This window comes from Pteropus alecto, unplaced genomic scaffold (assembly GCF_000325575.1).
Source record: "Pteropus alecto unplaced genomic scaffold, ASM32557v1 scaffold122, whole genome shotgun sequence".
Classification (NCBI taxonomy): domain Eukaryota; kingdom Metazoa; phylum Chordata; class Mammalia; order Chiroptera; family Pteropodidae; genus Pteropus; species Pteropus alecto.
Window position 1 is genome coordinate 568909 of NW_006431917.1, and position 26411 is coordinate 595319.

At 35.1% G+C, this 26411-nt stretch overlaps 1 protein-coding gene across 7 annotated transcripts in view; it reads right to left on the bottom strand.

Moving 5' to 3' along the window:
- Window positions 1-25176, bottom strand: part of LOC102880061 (zinc finger protein 420) — a 51371-nt gene extending 26195 nt beyond the window's left edge. The window contains exons 1-5 of one of the 7 annotated variants that reach the window (XM_015600613.2): window positions 24969-25176; window positions 23381-23431; window positions 9062-9082; window positions 8820-8908; window positions 7453-7579 (exon numbers count right to left, since the gene is read on the bottom strand). In XM_015600613.2, the coding sequence (XP_015456099.1) occupies window positions 7453-7579; window positions 8820-8828 (136 nt within the window). In that variant the 5' untranslated portion in view covers window positions 8829-8908; window positions 9062-9082; window positions 23381-23431; window positions 24969-25176. Of the gene's footprint in view, window positions 1-3049; window positions 3137-7452; window positions 7580-8819; window positions 8909-8979; window positions 9083-23380; window positions 23432-24968 lie in introns of those variants that run through there. The other 6 variants (XM_006906207.3, XM_015600606.2, XM_015600631.2 and 3 more) reach the window with 6 other exon arrangements.
- Window positions 25177-26411: the final 1235 nt, after the last annotated feature.

The following is a 26411-nucleotide window of genomic DNA, read 5'->3' on the forward strand; positions in this document are numbered from 1 at the left end:
AAGGAGAATACAGAGAGCAAGGAATGGAAAACCTATTTGAAAAAATGAGTGAAAATTTCCCTAGTCTGGCCAAGGACAAGGAAATAAGTCCAGGAAGCACAGACAGTCCCAAACAAGATGATCCCAAAGAGGCCCACACCAAGACACATCATAATTAGAATACCAAAGGTTAAAGACAAAGAGAGAATTTTAAAAGTAACAAGAGAAAAAAGTTAGTTATCTAGAAGGGAGGTCCCATAAGACAGTTAACTGATTTCTGAGCAGAAACTGCAGGCCAGAAGGGATTGGCAGGAAATATTCAGAGTGATGAAAAGCAAGGACCTATACAACCAAGATTACTTTACCCTGCAAGGCTATCATTTAGAATCAAAGGAAAGATAAGAAAAAAGCTAATGAAGTTCAACACCATCAAATCAGTATTATAAGATATATAAAAGGGACTTCTTTCAGAAGAAGGAAAAAAAGATAAAAAATATGAATAATAAAATGACAATAACTGCACACTAGATCAACAATTACTTTAAATGTAAACGGATTAAATGCTCCAATCAAAAGACAGGGTGGCTGAATGGATAAGAAAACAAAACTCATGTGTCCAACAGATGACTGGATAAAAAAGATGTGGTACCTGTATATATACAACAGAATATTACCCAGCTATAAAAAAGAATGAAATCTTACAAAATGTGACAACATGGAATGACCTAGAGGGCATTATGTTAAGTTAAATAAGTCAGAGAAAGACAAATACCATATGATTTCACTTATATGTGAAATCTAAGAAACAAAACAAACAAACAGACTCATAAATACAAAGAACAAACTGATGGTTGCCAGGTAGAAGGGGAGTGGAAGGCTAGGTGAAAAAGGTGAAGGGATTCAAAAGTTCAAATTGGCAGTTACAAAGTTGTCATGGGGATGTAAAGTACAGCATGGAGAATACAGTCAACAGCACTGTAATAACTATGTGTGATGTCATGGGGTTACTAGACTTATTGGGGGTATCACTTTGTAAGTTATATAAATGTCTAACCACTGTGCTATAATACACCTCAAATGAATATAATACTAAACGTCAACCTGTAATTGAAAAATAAAAAATAAATTTAAATTTAAAAGACTATAAGTCAATTCTTTGCAAATACCAATAAATGATACAAAAATCTGACATGTAGATAAAAACATCAGATTGGACACAAATCCAATACTGGAAAGGAAAAGGAAGAAAAGAACATAAATCCAAACATTCCATAGGAGTTAGAAGTGTTTAGGAAAAAACCTATATATAACTCAATAGTAAATTAGAAGAACTAGATGAAATGGATGAAAATAATAAAAAGTGACACATGAAGATAAAAGATGAGTATACATCAATAACCACATAACAATTTAAAATTTTAGTTCAATGTCTCTGCTCCTAAAAGGCAATAGACACTGATGACTGATGGTATTACTGGCAAGATCATCCAAACTATTAAATACATAATTCCAATCATACATAACTGTTGTCAAACATATAAAAATATGGAAATATACTCATCATTTTACAAAGTTAAATTAACTCAGATAACAAAAGTAGACAAAGAGAGCTCGATAAAACGGAGTCGATCTCATGAACAAACAGGTAAAATTTTAAAATAAAACATTGGCAACATAGAATATAGCTGTATATGTGAGGTCTCATTATTAAACAAGGTTTAACCCACAAGTGCAGGAACAGTTCAGGATCAGAAAATCTCTTTTAAGATCCTTTATTAAAAACTCTCTAGGACCAGAATGACTCTTCCCCCTAATTAATGGTATTTACCAGAAACCTATAGAAACATATTTAATAGTTAAACATTAGAAGCGCTTCCAATAGTTTTTTTTTAAAAAGACAAGAATTACTTGTTTTCAAGTTGCAAAATACTAAAATACTCAGGTCCTACCCAATATAGTTTTGAAAAATGTTACAAATAGAAAAGGAAGAGATAATACATTATATGTAGAAAGCAAAATTACCTACTGATACTCCAATATTATCCACTGAAAAACTATTAGATATGTCTCCAAAGTTATTATCAATTTACAATTGAAACCTACACATTGCTATATATAGTCATCAGCATTAACCATTTAGAAAATGTCATAGAATAAAATATTCCTACTTATAATGTCAACGAAATATATAAAGTACTGAGGATATTACTTTAACAATGTGAAAAAGCTTTTAAGAAAAATCAGTGAAACTTTACAGGACATATAAAGAAAAAAGAAAAGTAGACATAGCATGCATGTTCAAAGATAGGATTCAATACTGTAAATACTGCATCAGATTTCCTAAAAACATCATGAAATGCTGGATAACATATGACATGTATCCTTTCAAAAGTATGCCACACTTAAAAGGAAGTAAAGAAGATCCAGAGGCAGAATGAAGTATGCCACACTTAAAAGGAAGTAAAGAAGATCCAGAGGCAGAATGAAGTGAGAATCAGAAACTAGAGAGGTAAAAATGCTCTGAAGTCACAGCACTCAGGATATTTGCTGAGTTTAACTGCCTAAAAGTTTATATTAATGGTCTGAAAAAATCCAAGAGACAAACCATTGGGTCCACAAAAGATTAGGGATTAACAATGAACCTCTTCACAAAATCAGAACTATCCAAGGCCTATATTTCAGAGACAGGGGGAAAATTAATCTGACCTCAAAAGAAAATTACAAGGAACATCTTATTCTTGCCCTAGACTCTCAAAAGGAGAAAAAAGTGCTAGAGATAATTCATAATTCCAGAGGAGCCCCCATGCATGTAAGAAACTGCAGAATTAGACCTGTTCTCCAGAAATTGAAAGTGCTGAATGATACATATAACATAAATGCTTGAAATATATGAAAACATAAAATCAAAACCATGAGAAAGGGACTATATACAAATTTTTTAAAAGTAAAATCTAGAGATGAAGGAATATATCAAACTTCTAGAAATAAAACAATATAATAAATTATAGTAAAATCTTAGAGGAAAAAAAAAATCTTAAAAGCAGCCAGAGAGAAATTACAAATTACTTACAAAAGGAACAACAATGAGACAGATGTCAGACTTCTCAAGAGCAATAATAGAAACCAGAAGTCAGTGGAATAATATCTTCAGAGTGCTGAGAAAAAAAGAATTGTCAGTATATACCCATTAAATCATCAGGCAAGAATGAAAGTGAAACAAGGTTATTTTGCAACAACAACAACACAAAAAACCAAGAGCATTTACTAACAACAGGCAACCCCTAATGTAGTATTTCATGATATATAAAATGATCCTAGTCTGAAGGTATGATGGAAGAGGAATAGTATACAAATGAAAGGATAATCGTGAATAAATCTACAAGCAAACGTTGTCATTATAAAACAAAAATAATGTCCATTGTGGGAATTAAAAAGGAAACAGAACTAAAACACCACACGACAATAATAGATTAGATGGGAAAGACTGATCAAAGTTAAAGCATCCTGAGATTCTGTATATTGTCCTGTGAGAAGATATACTCTTTGTTAAGAACATATTTGTTAAATGACACAAACAATAATGATAACGATTAAAGGACCAAAATAGGCAGAAATACTCCCAAAATATTTAAACTCACCAGTAATCAAAGGAATACATTACTCAATTTTTAACTATAAATTGAGATATTTTTAAGTGATAATATCTAGTGTTGCTAAAAGTATAGAAAGAGTACAGTCATACATTGCTCGTATACTCAGGTAAGAATTTTGTGACAATGATATATAATTGACATAAGAGATGTCAATTTCTCATCTTTCTTATATAATCTGAACTCACTGCCACAACAGCCACCAATTTATTTCAAGGTAGACACAATCCTTAATATCTGTGTTTCTCAACTTGTTGGTCTTAAAACCCTAGAGATGAGAATGGAGCATATCATTTACTACAAGATAAACTCTATAAAGCAGTATACAATTTAAATATTGTATGTGGATTGAATAATTTTAATGTTAATTAAAACATTTAAGATCCAATAAAATATTTAATTTCTATTAATATTTCTTAAAACATCATTACAATCAATAAAAACTACAAAACTGCATTTGCGTTAAGACGAATAAAGTGCATGTGATAAAAAATTAAATATAACCATTAAAAATATATAAAGTGTATATCTTCCAAACTAAACAAGGGGTAAAATGGAATTCAAAGAACAAAAATAAAAACAAAAAACTCTTCATCCTGATTAAGGAAAGATATTTAAAAAGCAAAAAAGAATATTAAAAAGTAATTAAAAAAACATAAGGGAGATATAAATCCAATCATATTGGCAATAACTATTACATGAAATGAACTTTCAAATTTTAAAAATAAATTCTCAGATATCATATTGCAGTGGTTACCAACTGGGTCTGAACATATGAACGTGTCCCATGCCCAGAAAGATTGTTTTAATTGGACTGGGGTGTGGCCTGTAATTTGGAATTTTTAGGACTCTAGCTATTTCTTAAGTGCAAACAAGTATGGAAATCATTTTCATATTTTTTCCAAATTGGTTATGCCAATTGATACTGCCATCAGTAAGGTATAGAACACTTTTTTAAAAAGATATAATTCATATACCTATAGTTCATTTAAAGTATACAATCAATGATTTTTAATATAGTCACTGAGAGCTGTGCAATATCCACCACAATCTAATTTTATAACATTTTATCATCTCAGAAATAAACAAACCCCTGCCTGTTAGCAGTCATTTTCAATGTCCTGATTCTTATTCTCCAATCCACGCCCACTTCTCAGTCTCCACATCCTCAGTGCTGGGCAACCACTAATCTTTCTGTCTCTACAGATCTGTTATGGATATATTATATAAATGTAATCATACAGTATGTAGTCTTTGTGTCTGGCTTCTTTCACTCAGCACGTATTCAAGGTTCATCCATATTGTGGCACATATCAGAACATCATTCCTTTTTATTGCTGATGGTCCATTGTAAAGATATACCATATTTTATCCATCCATTCATTTGCTGAGGGACCACTGGGTCATTTCCACTTTTTGACTACTGTGAATAGTGAAGTATATTAAGTTGTGAAGACTTGGTAATGTCTGACTTCTTCATTTTTTGCCAATCTAGGGTGTGTAAAATAATGATCTCACTGTGGTTTTAATATGCATTTCATGATGGCTAATGAGACTGAGCATTTTCCATGTTTACTGACTATTTTTATTTCTTTTTCCTTGAACTGCCTATAAATGTCTTTTACCCAATTTTTCATAAAGGTTATTTACCTTTTTCTTATCAATCTATAGGTTTTTTTTATATTCTAGACATTAATTTCATTGTCATCAATATGCATTACAAATATCTCCACCCAGTTCATAGCTTGTCTTTTACTTTTTGTATGATGTCTTTTTATAAAGACAATAATTTTCATGCAAATTTATCAATCTTTTAATGATCATTTTTAAAAAGAACTAAACAACCTTTAGAAATGTTCTATTTGGTTGTCTCTCAAATATTTTCCTTTATGAAAATCTCTTATTGCTAGTCATTTTTGTGATTGAATTTCTTTTAACAGTTCGCCAATAGTTTGTATTTACATCTAATAATTCTAATATGTGAAATCTTCTGCCATGTAATCTGTTGTTTCTTTAGATTATCTATTATTCACCTGTGACCTGTTTCCTTGTGGATTTAATCTTCATGAGCTCATTTTTTTTGTTGATCTTAATCTGTGACCAGTCTTAAGCCCTCTTACTTTTCCCCAGAGAAGATTTACATTTGCTTTAGTCAGGAATCAGAGGCACCACCTTAGAGAATAAAATTTCAACTCCTTTTTTTCTTTGCCTATCTTTATCTCTTATTACTCTATTGATCACTCTTCTTCAGATATAATGTTTTTCTGTTCCTCCTACAAAGTTAATGCCCATCCCAAACCCTTTACACTTACCACTCCATCTGCCTGGAATACTATACCCCCAGATAACTGGTCTGACTCATGCCCTTATTTCAGTAAAGTCTGTGTTCAAATATTACCTCCTTAGAGAGGCTTTTCCAAAATCTACCTATCTAAAATAGTCCATCCTCACTCCCCATTTCTTTATTTGTCTACTCTACTTTATCTTTATTTATACTGCTTATCACTACCTGCAATTGTTGTACTTATTAAACGAATAAATAAATGTATATAGGTACATATATATGTGCACATGTACACATATTTTTGTTTCATATTTTGTATTTCTCCCACAAAAATGTAAGTTTCGGTAGAATAGGAACCAGCGCTTCTGCCTGGGAGAAAGCCTCACCTCTGGCCCTCGCTCCAAAAAATCAGCGTTCCCCTGTAAGTCCCTGGTGCCCCACGAGCAGCCAACCCAGTGCTGGTGCTCAGAGTGAGCAGGTCAGTCTGAGTCTCCCAGTCTTACTGGCATGGCTTTGTGCAGTAGGTGTCCAGTGGTCCAGTCTTGAGAGGGGTATAGCTACAGGCCAAGTTTAGCCCCAGCCTGTACTTAGCCCCAGATTTGCTTAGTATGTAGACTGTGAAAGTCCGGTTGCAGACTCGGCCCCTTTCAGAGGCATCTGCAGCTGCCACAGCCTCTGTTCCACTCAGCCGCTCGGGACCGGGCAATCTCACATCTTTGCCCCCTCCTACTTCCATCCATTGAAGGGTGATTTCTTATTTCTCTCCCTAGTTGTAGGGCTTCTGTTCATCTAGACCCCAGGAAATTCCGTCTGTTTGCTCTGTGTTTCTGTCACAACTTGGTTGCAAGAGGGATGAACAAAGTTACTATTGTCTACACCATTTTGCCTGGTCAAAAGTTTTAATTTACATAGACTCTGTCTCTTATTGAGCTGAAGGAAAAAAACCAATAAATTTTCTCAGACAATCACGAGAACTTCATGAACTATTTTCTAATAAAAGCTGGTTCTAGCATATTCATTCAATATAAAATGCAAAGTTCTTAAAATGTAATATTTACCTATAAAACACAAATAAAAGAATGTGTTTGTTGCAATGGAATGTGTTCACTTGAATTGTTACTGATATTCATTTATCCAACCTATCACTATATAAGTAAGCTCTTCTATTGTCAGAAAAACCATACATTTCCACATCTATTTTTAAAAACAATAATTAGAGCTACTTTAGCAAATCTAAATTGTAACAATGCATAGCTCGTTTTTTTTCTGACAATATTGCAAATGTCCCAGAATTCAAATCTAGCCCCTTGATCATCAAGGAAGACAGGAAGGAAGGCAGAAGATAGATAATTATATTTGAGGGACGGTCAAGATAAATGTGCCCTATGAAACTATTTATGCCTACTTATAGTAATTTAAAACCATTCCTTTGAGAATAAGAAGAAATTCAGTTAATTACTTAAAAAAAAAACTTGAAATAACACCAAAGGAAGCCATTCTAAAGGTAGATCCTGAAATACTAAGGGTAAATATCCTTACCTAGTGACACCAAGTTACTATAGTTCTCCAACATCACATCTCTGTACAAATCTCTTTGAGCAAAGTCCAGGCATTCCCACTCTTCTTGAGAGAAGTCAATTGCAACATCCCTGAACATTACCGATCTCTGAAACAACAAACATAATACTAGTAGTGGAAATAAAGAAGATGCTTTTTCAATGGAGGAGGAAATGATGGGGAGCTCGCCACAAAAGAGGCAACAAAGCAAATAAGCTAGGAAGCTCTGAAATGGATGAGACACCACAGAAACAGGTGCTTCTGAAGTGCCAACATGTTCCTTTATTCCTGTATATAGAACATTTCATTACATATAAGTCAGGAAATTAATGAATTAAATAAAATTTAAATGAAATGTCCCAATTAAAAGACACAGCATACAGAACCATCCTGTGTAATATGTATCTTGTACATCATACATTCTCAATAAATGAAAATTTCTTTTTCTATTTAAAAAAAAAAAAAGAAAAATTGGGTAAATATTTCTGTAAAGTCTTACAAAATATCCATCATACAAAATAAGATTTGCATAAAAATAAATAATTTATTGATACTTCAGTTTATCATATCAGAATATTAAGTCACAAGCATTTTCCTTTTTACCCATAATTTAGTAAATATTTTTAATACGCTGTAGAATTGCTCCATATAAAGAAAACAGGTTATACAAAAAACCATAAGCATTTCTTGCTTTAGGGAGTTTATATTTCTCAACAAATTTTACATGTGAATAATGATCATTATTGTTACTATTAATCATATAAATATACCTTGGTCTTGTTCTAAGCAATAGAAAGATGGAAAAGATAATCCAAACTTACACATTTAAGATTAGCATATAACATTGAATCTAAAAAGGAACCATATTATTGTACCAATTATGGATTCCCAGGGAAGATCTCTGATCTCTCTGTATTTAATTCCTAATCACGTTCCCAACCTTAAAAGCTTACGGCATAGGTTCTTGCCATGTATGGATACTAAGCAGTCAAGACTAACTCCTATCTTGCCTAACTGAGAAACTTACATCTAAAGAGAAGTTCAAAGTTTTCTCATGTGTGGTACCATTTAACATCCTTCTTTATCTTCTAAAATCGGGAAGTCTGCTTTTGTTCTATCAGTGCTCCTAGTCAAAGATGCTCAATGGATTTTTGAATAAGGATATGAATATAGGTTAGATTAAAAAGACATTCTTAGGGAAGGCATTATTACTTCTAAGAATGGAATAAACCAAGGAGCACATTCCTGAGTTGGGTCAGTTAGAAAGGAAGTCTCAGGAATAAGGAATGCAAACATGTACATACTCTATAAAAAACGACTTAAGAGGGCACAAGAAAACACTAATTTACCTGAGCCATGGTTTTTAGAGCTGCAAGAAATGATCAGTCCTGTTCTGGATTCATATCTTAGAGAAGCACAGAATCTGAAAAAGGCAGTGCTGGGAAGGAGAATACAGAACCATGAGACCATGCTCTTTATAAATCTCCAAATGAGTTAAGTTAGAATTACCTTGGTTGCTCTCTTCTTCTGCTTCTTGCTCCCATTCCCAAAATACACACTAAGCAGGGGGAATATAGGTGGTGGTTCTTACCCCTGTCAAACTCAGTGCTCTCTATATACAAAAAGAAAATATTTATAAAAACTTCTCTATCATTTCTAAAATGAAAATTGTAGATAATGTGACACACTTATATACGTTATGGCAAAAACAGAGATAATGACCAACTGTTATATTTCAAAATATTGATGATCATACATACTACAGAAGGCACAAAAAATTAAATACTTATGCTTACAACTACTTAAAATGAACAAATTTAGATTTATAAAATAACAACGTTCAACTGAGTATTGTCAAAATATTTTATTTATATTTGACATTTTGAAATAAAGCCTACATGTTGTGTGAATGTGTATGTACAAATGTGTGTAGAATAAGTGAAATTCATTATCTATAAATGCAAGCATTTGTGTTGCCATTAGTGCCATGATTATTTAAAATTGTTTTTAAAAATCTCAGTAAATTTCTGCATAAAACAAAGTACAAACTTTCTCAAACAAACTATAGTACCATTCCTGAAACATTCAGCTAATAGTAAAACTGTGCAATAATGTAAAATAAATTCAGCAGTTTGAAAAAAAATCCTGTAAAATATGCTTTATGTGAGAGGTTCTAGACCCACATAATTATAAACACATTTTCCCCCAAGCTATGCTCGTCATTTTGCAGGTCATAGAATAATTCTTTGTTGTGCACTGCAGTAGATCTAGATCAGAAGCTGGCCAACTACTGCCTACCGACTATTTTTTGTAAATAAAGCTTTATTGGAATACCTCTACACTCATTTGTTTATTATATATTGTCTTTGGTTATTTTCACAATAAGTGGCAGTTGACTAGCTATCAGAGATTATATCGCTCAGAAAGCCTAAAATATTTACCACCTATCCCTTTATAGAAAAGCTGTATAACCTATGATCTAGGTCCATGGCTTGCTTCAGTCTTTCAAAAGCCAGAAGCCTTCACTCTCTGCCCAGTTATTTTAACATTCAAAAGCACCCAGATATATTTCTAAAACATCTTTTAGGGAGAGTCACTGCTCTTACAGAGAATCATTGATATAGATGCTCAATAAATATTTAATTAGAAATTCCACTTCTTCCAGATATTGGAAAGGTACAATAATTGTGCCCATTCTAAGAATCAAAAATAATTCATTTAAGATGAAAAATCATAATTCCTTTTAAATTCATCACAGAGCTGAAGACAAAAAGAAATTTAAATGAACTAAATTCCAAAAAGTGCCAACCTCCTCTTAAGAGATATAGATGCTCCCATACCTGGCAGGGCTTAACCTACATTACAATTACTTTAAATAGTCCAATCACTCCAGTAAAGAGACAATGTCAACATAAGATAAAAAAACAAGTTCCAACTATATGCTCTTTACAAAAAATGCACAGATGGGTTGAAAGTAAAATGGTAGAGAAAAATATACCTCACAAACACTAAGCATAAGAAAGCTTGTGTACTTGTATTAATATAAGGCAAAATAGACTTCAAGATGAAGAATAATACTAAAGAGGCTAAATTCATCAAGAAGACACACTAATCTTAAATGTATAGAGATTTAACAACAAAGCATCAAATATATAAAGCAAAAATTGACAGAACTAAAGGAAGAAATACACAAATCCACAGATTTGGAATTTTAACATCTTTCAGTAACTGTCAGAACAAGTAGATATTTTTAAATTAGTAATGATATAGAGGATTTATATAACATTATCAAAGTACCTTGATATAACTGATACTGTGGCAGCCTGACCCTGCCAGGCCATTTCCTGCTCGAACAAGTTCGTTCCTGACTGCCCTCCCACCCGCAAGGACTCTCTGGCTGATGTCAGTTTTCTCATAGCTTGCCAACCAATGTTCTTCCTTATATCTGTAGCTGTGTAGGAATGACAAGACTGTATAAAACTGCCCATTTTGTTACAATCGGGGCTCAGCCTTCGGAAAAGAATCCGCTGAGCTTGTGCTGGCATTAATAAATGCTGCTTCCTGTCGATAGCCTTGGGGTCTCGTCTCTCTGTTCAAGAATCTCGCAACATTTCTATACCCAACAGTCAAGATATGAGCTGACCTGCCAGTTGTCAGAAAAGCTGATTAAGACAACAAGGCAAAAGGAAAGTAACAGTCAAGCCTTTAATCAATTACTAATCACTTCATGTAAGCAAGAGAAAGCACTGACTCTCCCACAGCACCTAGAGAAGGTCAGGATCAGCACAAATGTGGGGAATCATCTCAGTGCCAAGCAAGTATCAAACAAAAGGTTCTCGAACAAGTTCGTTCCTGACTGCCCTCCCACCCGCAAGGACTCTCTGGCTGATGTCAGTTTTCTCATAGCTTGCCAACCAATGTTCTTCCTTATATCTGTAGCTGTGTAGGAATGACAAGACTGTATAAAACTGCCCATTTTGTTACAATCGGGGCTCAGCCTTCGGAAAAGAATCCGCTGAGCTTGTGCTGGCATTAATAAATGCTGCTTCCTGTCGATAGCCTTGGGGTCTCGTCTCTCTGTTCAAGAATCTCGCAACATTTCTATACCCAACAGTCAAGATATGAGCTGACCTGCCAGTTGTCAGAAAAGCTGATTAAGACAACAAGGCAAAAGGAAAGTAACAGTCAAGCCTTTAATCAATTACTAATCACTTCATGTAAGCAAGAGAAAGCACTGACTCTCCCACAGCACCTAGAGAAGGTCAGGATCAGCACAAATGTGGGGAATCATCTCAGTGCCAAGCAAGTATCAAACAAAAGGTTCCTCCCATTTCATGGACCAGGGCCACTGAGAGGGAGATAGGAGAAGGGCTAGGAGTAGAAAAGAACTGAGTACTAAGTGGAGCAAAAGTGTATTCAAGTTTTCCCCCTTACCTTTAATAAGTAACTCTCGGCAGAGGTTCCTGATAAAGAGGTAACCTAATGGAGGTAGTTGGGCTAGGAATGCAGATAGTCTTAAAAGCATGTGGCCGGGGGTGGGGGAGGGGGGCTGAGACCTTGACTACAGCTCTCTTAGATTACAATGTAATGGCTATGCACTAATCTGATGTGGGGAGGTAACAAGTATCAAAAATATTTTAAAACAGAATCATACAGATTATATTTTCTGGTCTTTGTCTATACATTATTATACTAGAAACCAATAATAATAAGAGGTCTAGAAGAATCTCCAAATATTTGCAAATTAAGCACATTTCTAAATAACCCATAAGAAGAAATCACAAAACATTAGAGAATATGTTAAAATGAAAACATAACTTATCAAATTTTGTGGGCTGTAGCAAAAGCAGCACTTAAAGAAAAATTTATAGCTTTAAATGTTTATATTAGAAAAAGAGGAAGATGTAACATCAATGACTTAGACTCCCACCTTAAGGAGCTGAAAAAAAAAGTGAAGCCCAAAGTAGAAGAAAAAACATAATAAAACAAAATCCACAATATAAAATAGATTTCAATAGACAATATCAACAAAGTCAAAAATAGGTTCATTAAAAAGATTCATATACAGTTGGCCTTCCATATCCACAGGTTCGTATCTGTGGATTCGACCAACCTTCAACCAAACGTGAATCGAAAACATTTGGAAAAAAAAGTTACATTGGTGCTAACATGTACTATTAGATTAGGCCTACAATAGTTGTGTCTGTACTGAACATGCACAGAATTGCCTAATATTAAAGGAATTGAATTTTGGTAAAATAAAACATCCTGCCCACAGAGATGGTCCACATGGCTTCATCAGTAAGTCCTATCAACATTAAAAAGGCTTTCTCAAATTTTTTCAGAAAATAGGAAAAGAAGAACACTCTCTTCTACATTTTGAAGCTAAATAACCATGACACCAAAACCTGACAAAAATATTACAAGAAAAAAAAATAGAGTTCAATATTTCTCATGAACATAAATGTGCAAAAAAACTGATATAGTATCAAACTGAATCCATTTGACTTTAGAACCATGAGTTCTTATATAAGACAAAAATAAATCAAGATTGTTAAAAAGTCCCTAATAACCAAAAGTAAACACACTTATCTGTTCATAATACTAACAAGGTAAATAAAGAAAGGAAGTGGTTATTTCAAGGAGCTTTAAAATAAGTCATTTACTAGCAGTTACCAGAGGGTGAGAGGAGGGCCGTGGGGGGAGGTGGACGGGGGTTGGGGGAGAGATTTAAATCATTTCTTCTATTAAAAAATTAATTAATTTAAAAAAATAAAATAAAATAACAGTCATTTGACATTAGATCCCTAGTGGTATATAACCTACAGGCAAAATAACTACAAACTTTTAAAAAATTATTAATTTAAAAAAATAAAATAAAATAACAGTCATTTGACATTAGATCCCTAGTGGTATATAACCTATAGGCACAATAACTACAAACTTTCTCAATAATTACACTGCTACATAATATTAGCATTGTTAATCTAAAATATATATTCTGAAATGATTACGCACATATACAATGAGAATAACACGTGTACATAACTACCTTAATATTAAGAATAAAGATTTTCAGAGCACAAAAAAACCCCCACAAATTTAAAAATTCAAGAAAAACTCTATATAATCTTTAAATTCAACTGGAAATGAAAATAAATAAATTCAATTGGAAATGTCAGCATAAACTCAGGATTTTTCTACTTCTAAAAAATATGTATTTAACCAGCTCTGTAAAGGACTACGAGCAATAACAACCAGAAGCACTGAGAACTTCTACTGTCCTAACTGTGGCTTCTTAAAACCACTTCCTACTAAAAGGAACCAGAGCTACATAGACAAGTGGCTGATTTCATGTTTGGGAGAGGAAAACGTACATGATGAACCTAGAACTTCTTTTCACATCAGAAAGTTTGGAATCTACCAAAGATTATTGAGGTCGTGCCAAAAGGAATTCAAAAAGAGCCAAATCAGAGAAGGTATTAAGAGGATCCCACTGGCCATAGATTGACAATTTGAAGATTAAGAACAATAACTGCTAAGAACTGAAACATATCAAATATATTTAAATCCACAAGTTCATAATAATAACTTAAAAGGAAAACACAAGATAAACTTTGGAAGATGCTGAAAAACAATGAGAATAAAATCAAGCTTTTATCTCATCTTTTTTTACAAAAGCTATACTTCTGAGTAACCAAGACATTGAGGAGAGAATGGTTCTCTTTACAGAAGTATTCCAGCTCATAAATGCAGAAGAAATGATAGAATGAGAATATCATTTTGTAACTCCTGATAAAATAATGGATTCCAAGCAAAGATGATCAATGGCTGCTAACATTACATAAAGGAAAACAATAAAATATTATGCACTACTTCACTATATATGCATTATATGTGGATTAGTGCAAAACAAACAACACGTGCGTGCGTGCACACACACACACACACACACACACCCTGAACCTGATGAAGCCTCTAGAATTAAATACCAGTTTATCAGAAATACAGGGTTAGAGAAACATGTTAAATAATACCACATATAGACAATCTACGAAATCCAGATTATTAGTTAACTGTGAGAAAACTCTTTCTGGAACTGCAAGAAATGACGGAAAGATTTAAGAAATATCACACTATTATACTAAATAGATATTGTTTGGATATTGATTCTAACAAATCATATAAAACTATGGACAATGGGGAAAATCTGAACACTGGCTATTTCATGACATTAAGAAAGTATCTTTTTTTTAGTGGTGATGATATTGCAGTTATGATTTTTTAAATAAAAAGTTGTATTTACTTAAAGTTCTTTTTATTATTTTTTTTTTAGAAATACATGTTAAAATATTTGTAGATGAAATTAATTGGATTTTACTTCAAGATAGTCAATGTTTTTTGGGAGGGTAGGAAAGGAGTGGCAGAGCTATAGATAAAACATGTTTAGCCATAAACTGATATTTGTTAAAGCTGAGTGATGGGTAGGGTACATTGGGATGTACTACACTACACTTTAGTGTTGTATAAGTTTGAATTTTTCCATAATAAGAAGTTAAAAAAAAGACTTTAAGGACAAGTTCCAAATATGAACGGTGTTTCATTCCAAAGGGTTTTTGAGTAATTGTTATTTTCCTCCTTGTTTGTTTCTTTTTGTATTTTCTAAATTGTGTCAACAAACGTACTACTATGATATCAGAAAACAAGAAAGTAACACCTTCTTGAAATTTTAAAAAACCTGATATGTTTAAAAAACAAGAATTTCTCAGTAAATTCAGAGGAAAAAAAAAAGTATAAAAATACACTCTAAGACTTTCTTTTCCCATTACATAATAAAGATAGGGAGGGAGAAAAATGAGGAAATGCACCCATTTTATTATTATTACTCAACAGTTGTAATTCAGATAGAATTTATGTCAAAAGAATTAAAATAAACTCCAGTAGGCCACTTCTAGAAATTTGCCCCAAAGATAAACCTCTACAAATAGAAACCATACACAGTTATTAACTGCTGCATTATGTAATGACAAAATACTGGGAAAAAAATAAACAAATGCCCACCAATAGGAGACTGGATGAATAAACTATTACACACTGTATTACACACTGTATTACGAACTGTAGCTATAAAAAAGGATGTGGAAGATGTCTATAGGCTGCTATCCAATGATCTCTGGGATACAGTGAATGTGTGAGGAAAAAAAAAAGGAAGGTGCAGAACATTGTACATAGAATCCTCCCTTTTAATTAAGAATGGAGACAATAAAAAATATATCCTTATACATACCAATAAAATATATCCTTATACATACCAATAAAAAATATATCCTTATACATAAACATATATATCATTTAAAAGAAGAAGATCTAGTGACAACAGAAACACGGCGCATGAGGGGTCCCCTTGATCTATCCCCTGAGACTATAACAAGTTGAACACCTATAATCCAACAGAAGATTCCCAGCCTAACACACAAACGCTTCGGAGAGATTTGCGCATAAAAGCATCTGAAGGTGGGCGAATTGGGGTGAAGAGGGGTGGAGGAAAGGGAGAACAAAGATGGTGCTGCAGGCCCAGTCCGGAGCTCCCTGGGGGACTTGGAGAGAAGGGAGGAATCAGCATATACTAATACTACAACAGAACCCAGTGATCAGGACAGAGACAGAATAGGGATGCGACAGCTGTGTTCTAGAAAGCAGAGTCAGGGAGACTGGCTTCCTCTTCCCACCCTCCCAGAGCTAACAGTGAGTCCCAGGGGAAACTGCAAAAGCAAATGTCGGCTACAGAGCACAGAGTCTGCCCTCTGGAGAACTGAGCCTGAGTGGCAGATGCATACTGCGGCCGGGCTCAGTGACATGTGGAGATACAGAGGGGAGGCAGCTGAGGCCTAGAAGTCATCTTTACTAGAAGGAAAAGAGCCATAGGCACACCAGCAGCCTCTCCCACCCTGCCACACCCCCACCCATCCAGAGGCACCTGGGACACCTCAGGCAGTACAACACTGCATATGGCTGCTGGGGCAGCACTAGGACTTCAGGGGATTGGAACCCCAACACCCACCACATTCTCCCATGGTGGGTGGAGCCCACCAAGGGTTGCGGTGAGGTAATCCCGTCACAAAGGAGACACACACCTCCTCAGGGAATAAAGGGCATTTTGTTGCCACATAGCAGAGATCTGGGAGTCTTGGGTAGTGTAAGAGGCTTATGGCCACCTATTGGAAAACAAAAGAAAAGCTCTTCTTATCAACATGCTAAAGATGTATCACTGTTAATTACATTTTTTAAAAAGCAGAGTTCATTCCCATAAATGCCTAGGCAGAGAAACAATCAAATACCGTGAATAACCAAGGTGACAAGGCAGCTCAGAAAGAAAATGAAAAATCTCCAGAAAATAAACTTAAAGATATAGAAATATGTGATTTAAATGACAGAGTATTCAAGATTGCAGTTCTGAAAAAATTCAACAAGATGCAAGAAAATCCAGGAAGGCAGTTGAATGAACTCAGTAACAAAATCAATGAACAATAGGAATGCTTTACCAAAGAGAAGGCAACTTGAAAAAAAGAACCAAACAGAAATTCTGGAGCTGAGGAATTCAACAAAAGAGATAAAGAATAAAATACTGAGCTTAGGAAATTGAGCTGACTAGATGGAGGAAAGAATTAGTGATATCGAAGACAGGAATCTAGAAATGATGCAGATGGAAGAAGAGAGACCTGAGAGTAAAATAATGAAATGCTACAAAAACAAAACAAAACAAAACAAAACAAAACCTCTACAAGAACTATCTGACTCCATCAAAAAGAACTATATAAGAACAATGGGTATACCAGAAGAGGAGAGGATGAAGGGAACAGAGAGCCTATTCAAAGCAATAGTGGACAAGAACTTCTCAAACCCACAAATCCAACAAGCCAACAGAACACCTAATTATCTCAATACAAAAAGGCCTTCTCCAAGGTATATTATATTAGAACTGTCAAAAATTAATGATAAAGAATTCTCAAGGCAGTCAGGAAAAAGTAGACAGTAACCTATAAAGGAAAATGCATTAGATTATCATCAGATTTGTAAGCAGAAACTCTACAAGCTAGGAGAAAGTGGAATCAAATATTCATATTATCAAAAAAGATAAATTACCAGCCAAGAATAATATATCCAGCAAAGTTCTCTTTTAGATATGAAGGACAAATAAAGACCTTTTCAGAAATACAGAAGCTGAGGGAATTTTCTACCACAAGACCTGCATTACAGGAAATTCTGAAGAAGGTTACTACCAGAAACAAAAAGACAAAAAGATACAAAACTCTGAGTAAGATGACAGGTGGACAGAAACAGGAAATTACAACCCTTGTTCAAAATAGGGTATCATAAACTTAAATATTACATAATGGTTAAAGGAGATAGAAAACATTTTAAAAAAAGAAGACAATAGCTACTGCAACTCAGGAATGGACTCACAGCATAAATAGGGATAATTTGAGTAAGAAAAACAGAAAAGGGTAGGGAGTAAAGGTCAGAATTTGCAAAGGGTAATGGACATAAGAATCACACAAAAGAAAAAGTACTACTGTATACACGAAATTTTTTTTTGCATAAACCTAACGGTAACCACACACAAAATATCCAGAATTGAGATACGTAACATAAAAAAAGAAGGAATGGAGGGAAAAATCATAGAATATCAACAAACTAAAATAACAGACAGAAACACAAGGGCAAAGATACAAGGGAGACATGGAGCTATCAGAAAACAAAAGATAAAATGGCTATAGGAAAACCTCATATATCAATAAACACCTTAAATGCAAATGGGCTGAACTTACCAAAAAAAAGGCACAGAGAAGCAGACTGGATCTAAAAAGCAAAACCCAACCATATGCTGCCTTGAAGAGAAACATCTGAGCTGTAAGGACAAATATAGACTCAAAGTAAAAGGGTGGACAACGATACTCCAAGCAAACGGCAGCCAGGGAAAAGTGGGAGTAACTATACTTATATCTAATGAAACAGATTTCAAGATAAAAAAGGTAACGAGAGACAAAGAAGGACGTGTCATAATGATAAAGGGGAATATACCTCAAGAAGACATAATACTTATTATCTATGCTCCCAATTAGGGAGCCCCAAAATATATAAAGCAATTATTAACAGAACTAAAGAGAGAAACTGACAAAAACACAATTATAGCAGGGGACCTAAATACCCCACCGTCAACTGTGGATAGATTATCCAAACAGAAAATTAATAAGAGAATATCAACCTAAAATGACACATTAGACTAATTGGATATAATTGCCATTGACATTTACAGAGCCTTTCATTCCAAAACACCAGATTATACGTTCTTCTCTAGTGCATGTGGAACATTCTCAAGGATAGGCAATATGCTGGGACACAAAACTAGCCTCAACAAATACAAGAAGAGTGAAATCATACCAAGCATATTCTCCAATCGCAATGTTCTGAAACTAGAGATTGGCTGCAAAAATAAAGAAGAAAAACCACAAGTACCTGGAGATTAACCTGGAGATGCTACTAAAGAACCATTGGGTCAAAGAAAAAATAAAAAGAGAGATCAAGAGGTACATAGAAACAAATGAGAACAAAAATACAACATATCAAAATTTCTGGGATACAGCAAAAGTGGTAATAAGAGGAAAGTTCATATCATTACAGGCCTATCTCAAAAAACAAGATCCCAAATAAACAATCTAACATTACATCTTTAAAAACTAGAAGAACAAATGAAGCCCAGAGTCGGTAGAGAAATAATAAAAAGAGCAGAATTAAATGAAACAGAACAAAAAGACAACAGAAAAAATTAATGTAACAAAGAACTGGTTCTTTGAAAAGATCAATAAAATTGACACCCCTTGACTAGATACACCAAGGAAAAAAGAGAAAAGACACAAATCTTCAAAATCAGAAATGAAAGAGAAGTTAGGACAGATATCACCGAAATATAAAAAAATCAAAGAAGTCTATGAAAGATCCTATACCACCAAAGTCAATATCACTGATGAAATGGACAAGTTCTTAGAAATATACAACCTTCATCAAATGAATCACAAAGAACTGGAAAATATAAATAGACCGATCAACAGTAAGGAAATTGAAATAATCACCAAATCCTTCCAAAAAGTAAAATTCCAGGACCAGATGGCTTCACTAATGATTTCTACCAAACAAAGACAATTTAATACAAACTTCCAAAAAATTGAAGAAGCAATACTTACTAACTCATTTTATGAGGCTGACATTATCCTGATACCAAAACCTGATAAGAACAACACATAAAAAGAAAACTATAGACCAACATCTCTGATGAATACAGAAGCAAAAATCCTGAACGAAACACAAGTAAGTTGAATAAAACAATACATTAAAAAGATTATACATCACAATCAAGTGGGGTTCATTCCAGGGGCACAGGAATGATTCGACATATGCAAATTGATAAATGTGATACATCACATAAACAAAATAAAGGCTGAAAATCACATGATCATATCAATAGATGCAGAAAAAACATTTGACAAAATACAACATCCATTTATGATTAAAACACTTAATAAAATGGATATAGAAGGAAAACACCTCAACGAAATAAAGGCCATATATGACAAACCTTCAGCTAATATCATCCTTAATGGCGAAAAACTAAAAACCTTCCCTTGAAGATCAAGAATAAGACAAAAATGCCTGCTCTCACCTCTTATTCAATATAGTTTGGAAGTTCTAGATAGAACAATCAGGCAAGAGAAAGAAATAAAAGGCATCCAAATAGAGAATGAAGAAGTCAAATTGTCACTTTTTGCAGATGATATGATTCTTTACATAGAAAACCCTAAAGAACTCCACTGAAAAACTATCAGAAATAAATAAAGTTGCAGGACACACAATCAATGTACAAAAATCCATTGCATTCCTATATGCTACCAATGAAATTCCAAAAAAAAGAATGAGAAAAGCAATTCCTTTTGCAATTGCAATAAAATAAAATACCTAGGAAAAAACTTAACAAAGCATGTGAAGGACCAATACACTGAAAACTACAAAACATTATTAAAAGAAATTTAACAAATTTCTTTTATTAAAGAAATGAAATGAAAAGATATTTCATGTTCATGGATTGGAAGAACCAAGATAGTTAAAATGGCCATATTACCCAAAGCAATATACAGATTTAAATGCAACCATCAAAATCCCAATGGCATTTATTAGAGCAATAGAACAAAATCATCAGATTTGTATGGAATCACAGAAGACCCTAAATAGAGAAAGCAATCCTGAGAAAAAGAACACAGCCCGATGTATCACACTGCCTGACTTCAAATCATATTACAAAGCAACAATAATCAAAACGGCATAACACTGGCAGAAAAACAGACAGATGAGTGGAACAGAACTGAGAGCCCAGAAGTAAACCCACATATGGGCAAATAATTTTCAATAAAGGAGCCAAAAACATGCAACGGAGAAAGGAAATTCTCTTCAATAAATGGTGCTGGGAAAAATGAAAAGCCACATGCAGAAGAATGAAAGTAGACTGCTATCTGTCAACATACACCAAAATTAACTCAAAATGGACAAAAGACCTAAATATAAGACCTGGAATAATAAATTGCATAGAAGAAAACATAGGTACTGAACTCGTGGACCTTGGATTTAGAGAGGATTTTATGAATTTGACCTCAAAGGCAAGGGAAGTGAAAGCTAAAATAAATGACTAGGACTACATCAAACTAAAAAGCTTCTGCACAGCAAAAGAAACCATCGACAAGACAAAAAGGCAACTGTCCAAATGAGAGAATATATTTGCAAACAACAACTCCGATAAGGGCCTACTATCCAAAATCCATAAAGAACTCATACAACTCAACAACAGAAACAAATAATCCAATAAAAAATGGGCAGAGGATCTAAACGGACACTTCTCCCAAGACATACAAATGGCCAAGAGATATATGAAAAGATGCTCGACTTCATTAGCTATTAGAGAATTGCAAATCAAAATCACAATGAGATACTACCTCACACCTGTTAGAATGGCTATTATCAACACAACAATAACAAATGTTGGCAAGGCTGGTGGGGAAAAAAGAACACTTATACCCTGCTGGTGGGAATGTAAATTGGTACAGCCACTATGGAAATCAGTATGAAGGCTCCTTAATAAGTTAGGAATAGAATTACCATATGACCCAGCAATCCCTCTTCTGGATATCTACCCCCAAAATTTGAAAACATTTATCCGTAAAGGTATATACACCCAATGTTCATTACAGCATTATTTGCGGTGGCTAAGACATGGAATCAACTGAAGTGCCCTTTGACAGATAATTGGATAACAAAGATATAGCTACAATGGAATATTACTCAGCCATAAGAAAAAATGAAATACTGCCATTTGGGACAACATGGATAGCTCTTGAGATCATCATGCTAAGTGAAATAAGTCAGATAGAAAAAGTTAAGAACCATATGATTTCACTACATGTGAGAAATAAAAGTGAAAGCAACAAATGAACAAGACAAACAAAAACTCATAGACACAGACAGTGGATTAGTGGTTAGTAGAGAGAAAGCGGGGAGGAAAGGAGGTAGATAAGGGTAAAGGAAGTCCTATATATGGTGATGGAAGGAAATTTAACTTTGGGTGGTGAACAGATAATGCTATACACATATGATGTATTATTGAATTGTACACTTGAAACCTATATAATTTTATTGTCACTTCAATAAATTTAATTAACAATAAATATATAAGTAAATAAATAAATAAATGAAAAATGGAAGAGTAAACCAAAGACAATTACAGGGTCAGAAACCAGGTCGAGGGACAACAATGGACACCAGACTTCTCTGAATTCACCTTGTTAATTAAAAATAAAATTAAATCAAAGCAGAGGGAAAACAATTTCTAAAAGCAGAAGCAAGATGAAACAATGAGCCTCTGTCTCTCAAGGTGGTGGCTTAACTATATGAGAGGTGTTATTTTACGTGACTTTAAAAACCCATTAAGTTGATTATAGATCCCTAGTAGGTTATATACTACTGAACTCCAGAAGGTCTTGATCATTTTTCTCTATTTATATGGTTAGTAAAATTATTGGTATTGTTATTTTGAAACTCTCTCTCTCAATCCAAAAGGGAGAAAAGGAGGAAAAGGGAATAAAGAACAGATGGGACAAATATAAAACGAATGACAAGATGTGTTCTCTGAACACAATGGAATGAAATTAGAAATCAGTAACAGAAGGATCTCTGGATGATCTGCAAAATATCTGAAAGCTAAGTAACATATTTCTAATAACTCATAAGTCAAAGAAGAAATCAAAAGGCAAATTAGAAAGGATTTTGAAATGATATTGTAATAACTATGTACAGTGCCAGGTAAGTATTAGACTTATTGGGGAGAATCACTTCGTAAATTGTATAAATGTCTAACTACTATGCTGTAAACCTGAAACTTATATAAAATAATACTGAATGTCAAAAATGTGATTTAAAAAAATTTTTAAAGAAAAAAAGAAAGAATACGTATAATAAGATTGGCAAGTGATTGTTTTTAAGCTGGGCATATGATGGCTCATACTTTTGTGTACATTTGAAAACTTTAAAAAGTTAAAACAATGCTGCTATGTCAGAAATAACACAAGATTATCTCCTTTTTAAATCTATGAACAGCATATCCATTCTTCCTCAATTTAAACACTACGAGATGCATCTATCACAATTAACTGCACATATTCCTTGCTCCCAAGCTACAGAAAATTGCCTTGCCCCTCTATTATTTGAAAAGGCTTAGCTAGGAAACTTCAGAAAGAAAACAAAGATTCCTATGTCCTGAAAAAAAAAAAACAAAGACATTTGAGGAAACAGAGAATAAACATCTACTCACCTTGGACTCTGCATCTGAATCTGTAACAGCCATTTTTTCCTCCTCTGGCCTCTACTCTCAGGAAAAGAAAATGGAATTATGAGATACTAGGCCTTTCTTAGGGTATATCCTAAATTAGAACACATCCTCTTCTTCTCCCCAAATCTTCCACCAATCTACCCCTCAGTTAACAGAAGGAGGTCAGAAGGAGACTAGAACAGTTCTGCACTTTCTGTATCCAAAAGTACCAAGATCACAGCTGTCTTGGGCTAGAATTTATTTCTGTATTCAGAGTTATCTACTGGAGACAGAGCCCTGCAGTGGAGTGCTGTAGGTTCTGAAGTGTGTGGTTTGCTTCCTTTAGCACATTCTCTGAAAGAACGCCTACTCCCAGAACCCTATTACATTTACAAGTGGCCTGTCTTTAAGGTGCTATCAGCTCTAAAATTCTGATCTCAAGACCAGGTCTGTGTCTTAGAAATAATGCATGTATTCTTCATTCATTGGCTCAAATTTCTGACTTCCTTCCTGTCACTTCTTGCATCCAATACGCTTAAGGCTATAAGGTGAGAGGGCACCAGAAAGCATCAGGGAACCTACAAATACAATCCCAGGGTGAAACTAAGGATGAATACAGAAAAAAAAGCAATCAACACAGGCCATGTGTGTATGGGGGAAGGGAGAAGGGTAGTCTTTGTGGTTAGAAGAGAAAGAAGTCGAGTCTTCAAGGGAGGACAAAGCCACATGGGACTCATGATCCACAGGCAGGCTCAGCCCCAGAATGAACCGCATAAATACCAAAACACAGTTTTACCTCTGTACCCATTAAACCCCCATATGGACACAGACTATAAAATATACAACTGATGTTACAAAGTCACACAATCATATTTCTACAATCACACAGAGTCACAAATATCACGTTAATGCTACACTGTCACACCATCTAGTCTTAAACAAAATCCAGTCATACACAGAGCATACACAGAACCCCACTCAAACGCTTCCAAGCAACCTGTCAGGGACACACATGGCCAAAAATACCCTTTCGCAGTAGCATTTTTACTCTCTTCAGTCATGGAAATGGCACACACACACAGCCCCATATACAGGACACACACAGTCATCCAATCAGATAGTCAGAAAAACAAAATCAAGTACCAGGTCAAGAAAACAAGGTCACAAACATGTCACAGCAACGCTCATAACCCCTCAAAGTCACGGGCAAACTCCAGTAATACACTCTATACACAGTCACATATACAACCTCAAAGTGACACAAGAACATCTAAACACCCTGTCACAACAGCACCGTCGCATGCTTCACAAACACAAGCAACTCCAGTTATACACGCGGTACAATCACAAAAGCACATTCCCAGTCAGGTAAGCACGCGACACAAACACACTGTCACAGCAGTTTTATCTACACCTCAGAGTCACAAACAACTCACACTCACACTCACGCTTAAACACAAAACCACAGTAACACACGCTCATTCACCAAGAGTCACCAACACTAGTCAGACTTGACCCATAACACAAATCCGTAGGCGACACGGCTACACCAGCGATTCCAGCGACGCTTTATCCGAACATTTCCGCCCACCTCAACAGACGGTACACCTCAAGGTCCAGAGCCTGGCGCCCGAGCTTCAGGCCGATTTCGGGTACGCGGGCTCAACCGGAGCCGGCCCAAGCCTCTCCACAGACACAGCTCTCTCCCCACGCGAGTTCCCCAAATCTCGCGAACCAACGGAAATGAAGCCGCGTTAGGAACCGGTGGCTCTGGGAAACGTAGTCCAACATTTCCTCCGGGAAGGCTGTGGTGGGCGGACCAAGGCCCAAGGGCCGACCGGGAGATTTTTGGGAGTGGCCACCGGCGCCCAGAGCGCAGGCGTCGGGAGTGCGCTGCTGGGGCGGATAGGGCCCGAAACCTGCAGTGTGGGTGGTACCGGGCCCTATCGGATCAGGAGAGGGTGGGACTGGCCGGCAGGGCAGGTGTAGGGGAGGAGCTGGAGCTGGGCGGGGACCGAGCCTCTGACAGGCGTGAGATCCTTTGTGTACCTTGCAGGACCTTTGGTGATTTTGAGTGTCTGTGAGACACGCGAAATGTCCGATGGACTGAGTCCCTCGGTGGCCGGTGTATGGTTTTATTTTTGCCTGTGTGTGTGATTGGTTCTACGTGCTGTTGGGTGTGAGGTGGTCTGTACTTGAAGCCGCATAGTAATGGCATTTTTGTAACTATGTAGGATTGTCTGACAGAGTAAGGACCTCCGCTGTGTGTGTGTGTGTGTGTGTGTGTGTGTGTGTGTGTGTGTGTGTGTGTCCATAATTGAGTGTGGTTGCGTGACTGGTGATTTGTTTATATAAATGTGCTTTATTCGTGCCGGTATTTCAGACTGTCTGTAGGAGTTCGACTAGCAAAAGAGCACGTGTGACTATAAAAAAAACGGCCGATGGTCAAGTTATTTATTCCTTGAACACTAATTTGATGATCTGAAAAAGGTTATCAGTTTACCTGGCAAATAAATGATTTTCCTATTGGAACTAATCCATGTGTTATGAGGAAGAATGCAAAATCATATATATATTTTAAAGATGATTTCAAAGCTAGTCCTAGGGTAACTGCTTTTTTTCTCTGCCACAATCCCCCGAAGTAGGCATCCATTCTTTTTGCTATTAGGGAAACATTATTGGGTAAGATTGAGAGGTCATCGACTAATAAAATAAGTTTATACGTAAGAAGAGTGAATTTTAGCAGAGGTCATCATTAGTCAGTTTTCCTGACCCTCCACCTAGCCAAGGTATTAATGCTAATTGCATTCCCTATGTCGTGCTCCCCATCCCCGTGACCATCCATCAGCTACTAATTTGTACTTCTTTAACTCTTCACCCCATTCTCCAAGCCCCCCAAACCCCCCTCCCCTCTGTCCATCACCAAATTGTCCACTATATTTGTCACAGATTAGTTTGTTCTTTTTATTCCTTAAATTCTGCATATAAGTGAAATCACATAGCGTTTATCTTTCCCTGTCTGACTTAAATACCT